At 37.1% G+C, this 14,504-nt stretch overlaps 1 protein-coding gene across 4 annotated transcripts in view; it reads right to left on the reverse strand.

Annotated features, from left to right (window-relative positions):
- LOC309382980 (sodium channel protein type 1 subunit alpha) overlaps positions 1-14,504 on the reverse strand; it is a 136,377-nt gene that overhangs the window by 42,979 nt on the left and 78,894 nt on the right. For 2 of the 4 annotated variants that reach the window (XM_081934984.1, XM_081934983.1), the window contains exons 4-11: positions 12,474-12,561; positions 11,644-11,772; positions 10,359-10,450; positions 8,865-9,122; positions 7,406-7,469; positions 5,816-5,957; positions 5,093-5,299; positions 1,083-1,382 (exon numbers count right to left, since the gene is read on the reverse strand). In XM_081934984.1, the coding sequence (XP_081791110.1) occupies positions 1,083-1,382; positions 5,093-5,299; positions 5,816-5,957; positions 7,406-7,469; positions 8,865-9,122; positions 10,359-10,450; positions 11,644-11,772; positions 12,474-12,561 (1,280 nt within the window). The remainder of the gene's footprint in view (positions 1-1,082; positions 1,383-5,092; positions 5,300-5,815; positions 5,958-7,405; positions 7,470-8,864; positions 9,123-10,358; positions 10,451-11,643; positions 11,773-12,473; positions 12,562-14,504) is intronic. The other 2 variants (XM_081934985.1, XM_081934986.1) reach the window with 1 other exon arrangement.

Genomic DNA, 14,504 nt, shown 5'->3' on the forward strand with positions numbered 1-14,504 from the left:
CGTTTTTATGATAGATTTTACTCTTAAGAGTTCCTATCTTTGCATTTCACTGAGTTGCTGCTACTGAAAGAGGGAAACCTGAGGCAAAAACCTTCAAATATCCAACAATTCAATATTTATTAAAACTCTCCTTCCCAAATACCTGAGATAAAAATTGGTTACTACCTGTGCTAGGGCTTCAAATTTTATCCATGCTTACTAGGGAATAAGCCATCTAATTACATATGATTGAATTATTCTTCTAACTAAACATGCATCTGAATCTTTCTTTTGCAAGAAGGTCTGTAGAAATCTAATGTTAAGGATTATTATTTGTTGCCACTGAATCTATTACCAAAGTAGCCTTCATAAGTTTCATGACTTTATGACTGGACCATAAGAAGCATGACAAAATTATTAGGAGTTAGTGTAAACCCTTAGTACATTATTTCAAAGAATGATTTCAACAATTCTGAAACAAGGGTCTCCACTACCAGTTCACGGCCCATTTGGAACTGGTCCACACAAGCGGCAAGCCTGCACAGCCCCACTCATGAGCGTGAGTGAGGCTCCACTCATACAAGCAATGGATGCTTTCGCTTGCACGCAAAACCCCACTTTCATACCACTTGCACAAAACCATCTCCTCTTCCCTACGCCGGTCCGCTAGAAAGGTTGGGGACCACTGCTCTAGAACATTCACCCTAGACTTAAAAACAAAAGCTTTCAATCTCCCAGTAGCAAACATGAATGAACAAAAGTGTTGCTTTGTAAAAGATCTGTCCCTTTCAGACAGCATAACAAGACTGTACTTTTACCAGAGACAATAATGCTTGAGTTCCATAGTTATCACAGTTTATGAACCACAGTGGCACAGTGGTTAGAGTGCAGTACTGCAGGCTACTTCTGCTGCCTGCCAGCTGCCTGCAATTTGGCAGTTCAAATCTCACTGGGCTCAAGGTTAACTCATCCTTCCATCCTTCTGAGGTGGGTAAAATGAGGACCCAGATTGTTGGGGGCAGTAGGCTGACTCTGTTAATCGCTTAGAGAGGGCTGTAAAGCACTGTAAAGCAATATATAAGTCTAAGTGCTATTGCTATTACCTGATGGGGAGAAGAATGCTTCCGTTCTAGTGTTAACCTATTCCCTTCAATAGAGAATCGGCAACCTTTTCTCTTGAAACTGTCTTCAGATTCAGATCTGTGAAACTCATCTTCATCTTTTTCCTCTCCACCATATTGTTCTTTTTGTTTTCTCTTCTTCCTTCTATTTCTTCTTTCTTTGGCACTCTTGGAACTCAATTTTGACGTTTCAGATGAGCTTTCTGAACGTTCCCCCGTTCCACCTCTTGCGCTGGGATCTTTAGATTCTGCGGATGCAGTTGCTGCAGCAACCACCGCTGCCTGCCAGGAAGCATTAGTAGCATTGGTATATTTTATCGGTCTTATGAAAAGAGCAGCTTTCTTAATTTTAACAAGAAAAATCCACAAGGAAAAAAACAATGCATAATGTAATATTTAGATTAAAAACAAAACAAAACGAATATTCATTGTTGTCTTGTACTTAGACTTAAAATATTACTGTATTTCATTCATTTGTCTAATTTAAGAAATGCGATGCTAAGTAGTCTTTCTTAAACCAGATAAAAACACAAGAAGGCATCCATGACACAAAGAGTTCCAATTCAAGTTCTCCACCAACTTAGCTCATCCTAGGTCCATATTTCAATGATCTCCTTTTCCATACGTCTGAAGAACTAGGTTTCTGTCACTTAAAATGTGCACCCACTCTTTTGGCCTTCCCAAAGGTACTGAAGAGATGGCTGGGTCAACTAGCCTGGGGCCCCAATGGGGGCATGGCACTTTAGATGTGGCTAATGGATTAGAGGACACCCCACTTTCTCCCTTTGCACGCTTTGCTCTCTCCCTCTTCATTTGGTTCAGTTTTATTTAACTACATGTTAAATGTAAGATCCCCCATTTACCGTTTTAATGTTTTCAGTGAATTTTCATTGCACGTCTGTAAGTTGCCTAGATTCACACCCCCAGCATGATGGAGTATCATCAAGCGTTTGTTCTTTATTTGGGAGGCTCTGGGCAAAGTGATTTTGGTGTCCTACTTGTAGTGGTGTCCTATTGTCCCTATGGCAACAACTATAAAGAAGCACCTGGAATCGTCTCAGCTGGCGCCACAGGATAAATGGCCTTATGATGAAGGTGATCTTCATTTTAGGCTCCCTACCAGCATTCCTAATACTGTGCCATTTTGAATCAACAATAAATTAATGGAGCTGGGATCCAAACAGCAGCTGCTGCACCCTATCTTACTAGAGCGGTCTTGCCGTGCTTTTCTCAAGGCTAAGGGACCACTATTTTCCGAGGCTGCTTGTACTAGGGCTCTTGAGCTCATTTAAGCTGATTAAGACCAAAAGAAGCCACATAGTTTCTGCTAGGGAGTATGACAGCATTTAAGTTTCCCCAGCTTTGATAGGTTTATTTGTTTAGTAAATTTATATGGCCACCTGTCACAAAACAATGGCTCTGGTCTGCGTACAAGAATCAAAACCAACAATAATTAGAACCACAAACAATATCACAAATGGCTGAAGACACAAAAATCAATTCCAGGCTACAATTAAAAAAACCCCAAAACACAATATTAAACCGATCAACCAGCAGAGCCTGTTTAACTTCCTGTCACAAACACCTGAGCTGGGACAACTGGAGATTAAAATGATAACTTACTCCCCACTTCCAGCTAAGTTGCACTGGCAACAATGATGAATAGTTGCCCATGAATAGGCCTGTGTAAAAATGGCACTGAGTAAATTACTAGAATTGAAACCCAATGCATGTTTATTAAGAAGTAAGCACTTTTTAACTCCCTGTAGGATATATTTAGGTTGAAGTATAGGTACATAAAGTATATCATTTTGCACATATACCTATAGGGCTATGCAAACCAGCTGCACTATTACAATCCCAATGGACACTTAGGTAACAAAAGTTTTATTAAAACAAAGGCGACTTGCTTTCAGGGGAAAATACTGCTGTATCTGCAACTTGTACAAACTGCAAACAGAGAGAAAATGCATATCTCATCTTAAGCAGGCTGAGAACACTCTCAATCCACAAATACAGAGGGAGAGAGGTGAGTTTTGGATCATCTACCAGTCTCATTTCATAATACAATACAATAGTAGAGTTGGAAGGGACCTTGGAGGTCTTCGAGTCCAATCCCCTGCCTAGGCAGGAAACGCTATACCGTTTCAGACAAATAGCTATCCAACATCTTCTTAAAGACTTCCAGTGTTGAGGTATTCACAACTTCTGGAGGCAAGCTGGTCCACTGATTAATTGTTCTAACTGTCAGGAAATTTCTCCTCAGTTCTAAGTTGCTTCTCTCCTTGATTAATTTCCACCCATTGCTTCTTGTTCTACCCTCAGGTGCCTTGGAGAATAGTTTGACTCCCTCTTCTTTGTGGCAACCCCTGAGATATTGGAACAATGCTATCATGTCTCCCCTAGTCTTTCTTTCTCTTAAGCTAAACATACCCAGTTCCTGCAACCATTCTTCATATGTTTTAGTCTCCAGTCCCCTAATCATCTTTGTTGCTCTTCTCTGCACTCTTTCTAGAGTCTCCACGTCTTTTCTACATCGTGGTGACCAAAACCGAATGCAGTATTCCAAGTGTGGCCTTACCAAGGCATTATAAAGTGGTATTAACACTTCACGTGTTCTTGATTCTATCCCTCTGTTGATGCAGCCTAGGACTGTATTGGCTTTTTTGGCAGCTGCTGCACACTGCTGGCTCATATTTAAATGGTTGTCCACTAGGACTCCAAGATTCCTCTCACAGTTACTACTACTGAGCAAGGTACCACCTATACTGTACCTGTGCATTCCATTTTTGTTGCCTAAATGTAGAACCTTACTCTTTTCACCATTGAATTTTATTTTATTAGATAGTGCCCAATGTTCAAGTTTGTCAAGATCCTTCTGTATCTTTAGCCTGTCTTCTGGAGTGTTGGCTATTCCTGCCAGCTTGGTGTCATCTGCAAATTTGATGAGTTCCCCATTTATTCCCTCATCCAAATCATTGATGAAGATGTTGAAGAGTACTGGGCCCAAAACAGAGCCTTGGGGTACTCCACTGCATACTTCCTTCCCAGCTCTTCTTTTTCCTGGAATTAGAAAAAGGGTCCACCCTTTTACAACCAAGCAAAAATTGCTGGATTGAGGCAGGTAAGAGGTAAAATGCATAATGTCCCAAACAGCCTCCACTGCATAGCTGAATTCTCCCTAAGTCTAATATTGTTTATTTCATTGCCCAAGCTTTGTAACAATGTGTACAGATAATCCTCATTTAGTAACTGTCTTGGATAGGGACCGTTCACAAATACAACGGTTGTATATAGTAATTAAAAATCAATTTCTAATCAGTGTATACTCTTAACTGACAATAATACATGTTGGGGTAAGATAACCCTGGCGTTGCTGCACAAAAAGACTTTAGCTAAATAAGAAAGTAGCAACCAGCAATCTTTGCAATCTCTCTCTTTCCATTTCTTTCTCTCTCTCTCTCTCTGTCAAGTGGTTTGCTTAGCGACCATTTTGCTAGAAGTAATTGTAGTTGCTAAATGAGGACTACCTTCAGTCTTATATGAGCACACCAGGTTGTACATGGGGTATTACTTTCTTTTAGTTCTTTTGTGGGTTATAACATTAACTTGAAACTCAGTTGAAATCTCCTATTTATTTCTTTTAATGGAGACTCCAGGCAGTAAATTAGATAATTGTACCCAATCTAACCGTTTTATTCTAGCATCTGAATTATTATTTTGGGGCTTTTTCTCTGCGAGTAAACAGGAGTATTGTTGGATAACCCTAAACCTGTGAGCAAATATGAGAACTGTACAATTTCGCTGCATGACTTTCCAGATGTTGGAATAGACTCTCAGCACCGGTCATGCTGGCTGGGCTGAAGAATGTGGTTGAAGTTTTAAAGAGTAGCAGTTCTCTGTTAGGTTTATATCAACTTGCTATATTCCTCCATAAGCTTATTTATTGTACATTTAAAGACAGCTACACGTTTTTCCTATCAAAAATATACCTGAACCGCTTCTTGATGTTTTTTCAGCTGTTCCAGCATCTGCTGGAACTCTGCCTCTTTCTGCTCAGCTTCTTCCATGGTGGCTTGATTCTGCTCTTCATAAGCCATGGCAACAACAGCCAGGATCAAGTTGATCAGGTAGAAAGAACCCAAGAAAATCACCAGGACAAAAAAGATCATGTACGTTTTGCCAGCAGCACGTAGAGTCTGGGAAAAGCCAATAACAGTTCACATTTTAAAACTATATATATATATATGTATATATATGTATATATATGTATATATATGTATATATATGTATATATATGTATATATATGTATATATATGTATATATATGTATATATATGTATATATATGTATATATGTATATATGTATATATATGTATATTATGTATATGTATATATATGTGTGTGTGTGTGTGTATATATATATATGTGTGTGTGTGTGTGTATATATATATATATATTTGTTTTCGTATACACACACACACACACACACACACACACACATATATATATATATATATATATATATATATATATATATATATATATATACATACATACATACACACACACACACACACACACACACACACATATGTTGTATATATATAAATGTGGTACTCAAGCATCATGCCATTTATGCTTGAATAACTCATTTAACATTCTTTTGAAACTGGTATGCTTAAGATATTGCTACCTAAATAATTCTCTCTCACCAGCTGATAAAGATTTTCCCAGAAATCCTGAGTCATCAGTCGAAAGAGAGACAAGAAGGCCCAGCTGAATGTATCAAAACTTGTATAATCGTAGTTTGGATTCCTTCCAGCTTTTATGCAAAAATAACCTTCTGGACATTGACTGAAATAAACAAATAAATACAAGTGCGTTCATTAATGCTAGTGAAATACCTACCATGTATAGAATTCATGCTTGCCTACAGCTGAGTATAAAGGGAAGAACTGGAACTAATTTTTCTCCCCAGAGGGCTGTATCCCATCTTTTATTTATTTAGTTTGTCACTCTCGTACAAGATAACAGGAATAAGAATAAACATGAATAAGAACATAGGAAATGGGTGCAAATAAATGGGGACAGTAGGACAGGGACGCTAGGCACGCTGGTGCACTTATGCATGCCCCTACTGACCTCTTAGGAATGGGGTGAGGTCAACAGTAGACAATTTAAGATTAAAGTTATGGGGGTTTGAGGATATAACAACAGTCAGGTAGTGCATTCCAACACAATACAATAGCAGAGTTGGAAGGGACCTTGGAGGTCTTCTAGTCCAACCCCCTGCCTAGGCAGGAAACCCTATACCATTTCAGACAAATGGCTATCCAACATCTTCATATAGACTTCCAGTGTTGGGGCATTCCAGGCATTGACCATTCTGTTGCTGAAGTCATATTTTCTGCAATTGAGTTTGGAGCGGTTTACCTTGAGTTTGTATCTATTGTATGCTCGTGTATTATTGCGGTTGAATCTTTCTGTTCACTTTCTGCTCATTCTCTGAACCAGCTGGAACCTTTAATTCTACGTTTCTCTGCTGCATCAGTGAGTGTATCTATTTCAATTTCCTTCAGTTTCTCATGTTTTCATTCCTAAATTCAACTGAATGCTATTCCCATATTAGTCTGATAGATTTTTTTTAAAGTTTGCCTTAACATTTATTTTCCAAGGTCAAATCTATTCCTTTTAGTTTACAATTTTAACGCCCATATTTTTTGCAAATAATTCAAATCATGCATTGCATTATTTTCATAAATTGATTATTTGTGCAGAGTTTTGGTCAATAAACTTTTTTTTCCTGGCCATCTACATTCCTAATTCAGAGAAAAATAACAGATTTTCATTTCATAAATTACTTAAAAATATAAAATTAGATAAAGTCATATTCAGATACTTAATAAGCATCTTTCTCCCTATACATGCTTGTTGTTTTTTCTCATTATTGAGACAATTTTGCATGGGAAACAGCTCCTTCAGAAACAGACTGGAATTCTGAATTTTTCATGACACTACTACCTTTTTTTTCATCTCTTTCTTATTTATTTCATCGTGGAGAAAATCTATGTGGTTGTTAGGAACTGAAAATAACTTGACGGCATATAACCAATCAATCAACTATTTATTTCCAATTCTACATAATTAAATAATGACAGAGCTTACCTCAGTAAACATTAAACTTGTATCTGAGCAAATTAGTCCCAATGTATAAGGCAGAACATATATTAATGCAATTATAATGTACAGGTCAATATCAAAACCTATTGTAGCTATTGTAAAAGTTTGGTAATAGGTCTTACCCTGCATCAGAACTGTTACCACAAAGCAAAGCATCATTTTGTCCTTCCAAAAAATAAAAATTATCTGTGTGAATAAAAAAAATTAAAAAACAGTTAGCAATCCTAACCCAATCTATATCTACTTTGCCCAATGACCCTTCATTCCTGCAATAATTCTACCAGCAGTTCCTATGCAAACAGCAATTAAGTAACAATGCCCAATTGTAACAGGTGCCTGTGCAGATGGACTGAACAAGGAACTCAAATAAAAAGTAGATAAGGTTGAATGGTTAAAATGAGAGCATGATATAAAACTAATTCACAGGGACCATTAAAATTGCTATGGCCTACAAATGGTTCTACCTGCATATGTTCTATTCAAGAGAGGTCTTGCAAGCTTATTTTCATAGTAGCAAGAAGCCAAGGATACCTGCACTCTCTTCTCCAACTAAGCCAAAGCACTCAGAGACTAGACAAGTTGAATTAAATGCAGTGATACTTAAGAGGCAAAAGAAAACTTTTCAGACTTTGCAGATCTGGTCCTCTTAGCTGTTGTAAACCTATTTGTTCTTGAGTTGTAAATAAGTTTGATTTTTGATTGAAAAAAGGACTTTTCCCAACTTCTCAATCTTAGTAGGGTCCTCCAAATATTTAACTCCAAGTTGTGAGAAACATTGAAAATCTACTTTAAAAGTACTAGGCCAATCTCCTCCCACCATTTTTAATTTTATTTCTAACTTCATTAGATATTTTTCATCCTACCATAGTATATAGAGGCAAACAACAAAAAAGAAAAACCCAGGTTAAAAGTCACAAGAATCAAATAATGAATATTTTTTTAAAAAATAACTTTATTCCTAACCCATTTATGCAGCTAGCATGGAAACCCCAAAAGCCAAAGGGATCATTGAACAAATCAACTTATTCAAGGTACACAAATGGCTCAAATAGCCTACTTCTGACACATTATATGAAGACCTAGCTCTCTGGAGAAGCCTGTGATGCTGGGAAAGACAGAATAAAATGAAAGAGGGCAACCAGAAAGAAGGCAGATAAACTCAGTTACAATGGCAATAGGTGCACTATGGGAAGATCTGAAAGACCAAGGTAGGGATGGATTGTCAGAGAGAATATATAGTGAGAGTTCACTATTTAAATTATTTTATTGCATATGTATTTTCATTCTGATTTTAAGTGGCATGGTAACGGACATGTCTTTCAAAAATAAAATATATTATGTTCAAAGAGACTCGCTTACTGATTTTTACAATGGCAAATTTAAGACAATAGAGAACACAGCTTGGCTAAATCAAGCCGAGTAGCTTGGGAGGATGGGCGCGGACAACATTTCATAATTTGATAGAGTATAGCAGCTTCCATCTCATTGTATCTTAACACTGTCAGTAAATCTGAACCATAATTGTGCAATATCAAGGAATGCCATTAGAACCCCCCCCTCCCCGAAAAAGTATATTCTTACTTTCATCTTGTATGTATGCATTCCAGTCAAATTGGGTAACGTTCAATGTACTGTTTTCTCCAAATGTATCATTAAATATATCAGTATCGTTATCTGTAGCATTTGGTGGATTCCAAAACAAGCATTTATGCCTCAAGTTGCCCATGAACAGCTGGAGTCCTATGAGAGCAAAGACACTCAGACAAAACACCGTCAGAATCATCACATCGGATAGTTTCTTCACAGACTGAATGAGAGCTCCCACAATTGTCTTCAGACCTGGAAGCAGAAGAACATGTTGAGTTCAAGTGAAAAGACAGATGGGGAAAAAAACCACAACAAAATGGTGACCCCCCCCCCTTCCAGTAATGTTAAAGAAACCCTCATGCAGAAGCTCAAATCAATGGCCCTGTTGGTTTGTGAACTAACATTTTAAATGGTTCTGTCCCTTGTGGCAATGTATTTTGTGAGGATGAGGCCCAGAAGTTTATGCTCCTTGAAATTGTGGATGAAAATGTATTGTGCTTTTTTTAAACGAAGAATAACTTGTTTTAATGATAAAACAAGTGTGTGTGCTATCATGCTTTTTCCCTCACAGAGGAAATTTTCCAATCACACTAAGCCTAAGCATGTTACACCAAAATAAGGAATATGGCTATCAGTGCAGCTTGTTCCAGCATAAACACGCTTAGGCATATGGATTGGAATGGATTAATGGTTTTTTTTTTAACTGCCAACTCCTCTTGCCCCAAACCATCAGATTTATAATGCCTTATTCTTCCCTTGAATCAAATTAAGGTAGAATAAAATGAAATTGGAAAAATAATAGTCTCTTATGCACACCCTCTCTTTCTCTCCGCTCTTACATATCTCACTCTGTTATATTTGACTAATTTCAAATATTTCATGATGCCAAATAATGATTCAGACATGAGTTCCATTAAAGTACTAAGGACAAACATCGTTTTCCATTTTGCAGGTAAAAAAACAGATGGCTAAACCAAGATTGCATGGTTATGCTTTTGTCACAGCTTGACCTCAAAGCTTGACATTCTGTGATGCAAATCACACAGGCCGTGTTCTGCAGCATGTCATGCAACAATGTGTTAAACGCAAAGGCTGATTTCAAAAATGAACAAGCAAATGGCAAAAAGCAAAGGATCACAAGATTAATTTCTTTTCAACACATGATTCCTGCTTTTCTTCTTCTTCTTGGTTCTTTTAAATGAATGAGCAAGCAACGAGGCTTATGGTGAAAAAAAATGTATTTTCAATTCCCACGGAGTTCTAAAAAGTCAGCCTCTGGGTTTAACCTAGCTCTCACCTGGGATGACTGATATTGTTTTCAATGCTCGGAGAACTCTGAATGTTCTCAACGCTGAGACATTACCCAGGTCCACAAACTCTGTCACATATCTGTAATAGGGGAGTTCACACACAAACACAATGACAGGATAAAAAGGAACAGTTGGACAGATACAAGGGACCTAACACCTTACACCACTTACATCTTACCTGGGATTACAGAAATAGTTTTCAAAGCTCTCAATACTCTGAAAGTTCGAAGAGCTGAAACATTGCCTAGGTTTACAAATTCTGTTATATACCTGTAGAATTAAACCACAGTTATTCAGAATTGAGGTAGACTTCACGGTACTTACTTGGGGGCTTCATCAAGACCCCTTGGTAACTTTAGGGGAAAAATAAATATCAACATCTTCTATTAAGAGCTTTTAACAATGATCAGTTTATACCGCAGAACAACATGTACCCAGGGACCTCAGTATGAACATCTATGCCCTTCATATAAAGCAACAGAAGCTATATTGGTCCGTTAGAAAAACAAATAGCTTTCTTTTGATCAATCCAAATGACACAACAAATGAACAAGCTACCATGTTCTCCAAAATTGTTCGTTATGTCAGATATTTAAAAAAATGAATGAGAAAGGATGATAATCGTCATCATCATCCCAATTATTAGGTCAGACATTACAGCCAGTACGAATGTATCAGAATTAAGTTCAATCCATGGCAGGTTTGAACATTTTAAGAAAAAGCAAGGGATTGTGCCCTTTGGCAGAGAAGGTGGGGGAGGGGAATCAACCATTCTTGCATCAAGAAACTTAAGTCATAATCTTGGGTGCTTGAAAAAATTTTTTTTCTTCCCTGTTAGAAAGATGAAATATACAGATTTTGATTCTCGGACACCTACTCTATTAATGTACTATGTATTCTACATTATTAGTTGCTGTTCCAGTTACTTTGCTGTATGAATGCACTTACACGGTTTCACAAACAAAAGAAGAACACTATTATTGTCCTCAAATCAAGCAGGCAAGGGAAAAAAATAGCAAACGAGGCGATCTTAATTTATTTTATATATGCTGTAATTACAAACAGCAACGGTGACGTAAGAATATATTGTCTTCTCTGTTTTATTTTCTATAAAATAAATTACTCAATAGTTGGACTGACTAATACTAATGAAAATGTATTGGTCGTAACGTTATCATGATCCTTAATTGATTAAAGCATATTTTAATTACAATAGCCTCTATGCTCCAGCATATCATGTTGGAGTACATCAGTGTTTCTCAACCTTGTCAACTTGAAGATGTCTGGACTTCAACTCCCAGAATTCCCCAGCCAGCGAATGCTGGCTGGGGAATTCTGGGAGTTGAAGTCCAGACATCTTCAAGTTGACAAGGTTGAGAAACACTGGAGTACATAGACAGACAGACAGACATCAATAGATGTCAATAAAAAGAGGGTGGGAGAAAAAGGAATGGAAAACTTACGCAAATGTAATGACAGTGAAATCGAGCCAGTTCCAGGGATCTCGGAGGAAGGTGAAACCATCTATACAAAAGCCCCTTGCAATTATTTTTATAAGGGACTCAAAGGTATATATTCCCGTGAATGTATATCTGGTAAAAACAAAACAACATATTCATTCTTAATGCAAATGGTTTTTAAGAAGTCAGAATTGCCATCCTAGATCTTACAAGCCCCCCGCCCGGCTTTGTGGGTAATATGGGGACTTCTTCCCATAGTATTGAAGAAATCAAAAGCACCCATAGAAAAAAAGAGCCCATGCTTTACTCTCCACTTCTCAGACATTAAGGTAACACATATGTGGGAAGAAACTATCTGATGGCCCCGTGTATTGCATGCAACACTGCAAGAACACAAGAAGCCTTGCTGTATTTTCCTGCATGCAGAGACTTAACAGTATAAGAAGAGGCTGGCTCCACTCAAACTACATGAGAAGCTACATGGTGTAAAGGTGATAGCCTTTCCTTCACTGACACTCACAAGCACATGAAAATATTGCTAATCCTCCAATAATCAGCCTAGCCTATTTTCTGAACTCTATACCCTACAGCATCTTGTGAGACTAAAGAATACATTGTGGGAAGATTTTGTGAAGTGCCACAGGAAGGTTTTTGGAATGGAAGATGATCAATCAGTTGGATGCATGCAGATTTTTGCTTATTAAAGTTCACTAGATTACAGCTACGCTATATGTATGTTGTACATGAGCATGCATATGAGCTTATTCTATTAGGTCTTTTACATCCCACAAAAACACATTCAAACATGCAATTAAAAATAATATTGCACTTACTCTACATTCTTTGTCCAATCAGGGGGGTTACTTAAGGTCATAAATACACAGTTGGTCAAAATAGTGCACATAATGAGCATGCTGAATAATGTGAGTTATATTATTAAGGAACATAGAGTAATGTTTTTTTTACAATGATAAATAAATACGTCTTAATAGATTGTTCTACTTTAATTAAATATGTATGTCTGATAATATAGTTACAATTAAGGGATAACGTATAGTATGTAAATTTCTAAAGGGCTAGGACTATATCATATATAAGTAAAATAAAAGCAATTGAGATGAAAGAAAGTCCCATTTGATTCCATAGCAAACGTCTGAATATTTGTTTTGATTTTTATTTTTAGAAATGGGCAAAAGGTATAATTAATAAACTGATGCAGATGGAATAAAGAATCCAGTAACTGGATACAAAAAACATCATAATATATAAAAAGGTATATAATAATGCTTTCTAAAATGAATAGAATGTAAAATTCTACAGAGTTTTGCCAGCAGATCTAGAGGACAACACAAGAGTCAACAGATGGAAGATGTCAGTGTCATTCTATACAGGATATGAATACCAAAGAAACAGGGCAAATATTTGTACAATATCTGTTACTTCAAATTTCCAAGAAAATAATATCTTCCAAACACAGAATAAAGTCATATATGGAAAGGGGGGTGCCAAGTGTTCAAGCTGATTTTAGAAAAGGCTGAGGAACAAGAGACATTTTTTGCTGACACCTAATGGATAATTAAGAAACTCAAAGAAAGAAACTAGTATGTGCTTCACTGATTGCAGAAAAACCTTCAATTGTGTTGATTGTGTCAAGCTGTGGAATATGCTTAGGAGAATGGGAATCCCACAAGATCTCATCTATCAACCATAAAAGAACCAACATTCAAGAAATAAGCTACAGTTTGTGTAGAAACATAATGAAGGCCTTGGAAAAAATATTCTGTGTTGTGCCATGTCTATATCTACAAGAATCAGAATTGTGCAGGCAATATTATTCCTTGTGGCACTTTATAGAAGCAAAGATTGGACTTTGAAGAAGTAGGATAAAAAGAGAAGTAGGATAAAAAGAGTATTGATGCTTTTGAAGTTTGATGCTGGAGAAGATTCCAGAGAATACCATATTTCCCTGAAAATAAGGCAGGGTCTTATTTTCTTTTGACCCCCCCAAAATAAGCACTTGGCCTTATTTTCAGGGAGGTCTTATTATTTTTGAGGTGCAGGAGGCAGCGAGCGTGGTCACCTCATGGCTGCTGCTGTGTTGCAATATTTTCGGGGAGTCCTCATTTTCAGAGGAGAGCTTATTTTAGCACATGCGCTCAAAAGCCCGTTTGGGCTTATTATCCGGGGGAAGTCTTATTTTCACGGAAACAGGGACATGGATAGCCAAGAAAACAAACAAATGGATCACAGAACAAATCATCCAGTGTTCTCACTCCAGGCACAAATGATCAAGCTCAAATTACAACCATTGTTTGGACATATTATGGAAAGCTCCTTTGAGAAGCCCATAATACTGTAAAGATTAGAAGAAAGGAAGAGGATGACCACCAGCAGAGAAGTAGAGATGGATTTCATTACATCAACTAGTGTATCATTAGGAACTCTGGATTTAGGGACAGATCATCCTGGAGAAGTTCTATCTGGAGTATATTGCTGTAAGGGTCAACATCACACAGATGGCACACGATCAATTAATTTTCAACAAATGATTTTAATAGCAATGCATTTTGAAGAAAGAAGACATACATACTGACTCTCGTACATTATTTGCAGCCTCAGCATTTGAATACTTATGTTTACAACTAATGAGGAATGCTTATGTCTTCCAGAAAAGAAAAAGAGGTCCTGATATTTAGATATTTCTGGCTTATGCCAAAATGCAATTACTAATAAAATTAATATTAAAACATAAGCAATTAGTTATTATACTGCACTATCCTGGTTGAATGGTAGCACCAAAAACTTTGGATTTTCACTGAAATGCTAATATCCAGTGTGAAAGAAATCCTAATTGTATTTCCAAC

Source organism: Natrix helvetica (genome assembly GCF_964273705.1).
Source record: "Natrix helvetica genome assembly, chromosome: 1".
Taxonomy (NCBI): Eukaryota; Metazoa; Chordata; class Lepidosauria; order Squamata; family Natricidae; genus Natrix; species Natrix helvetica.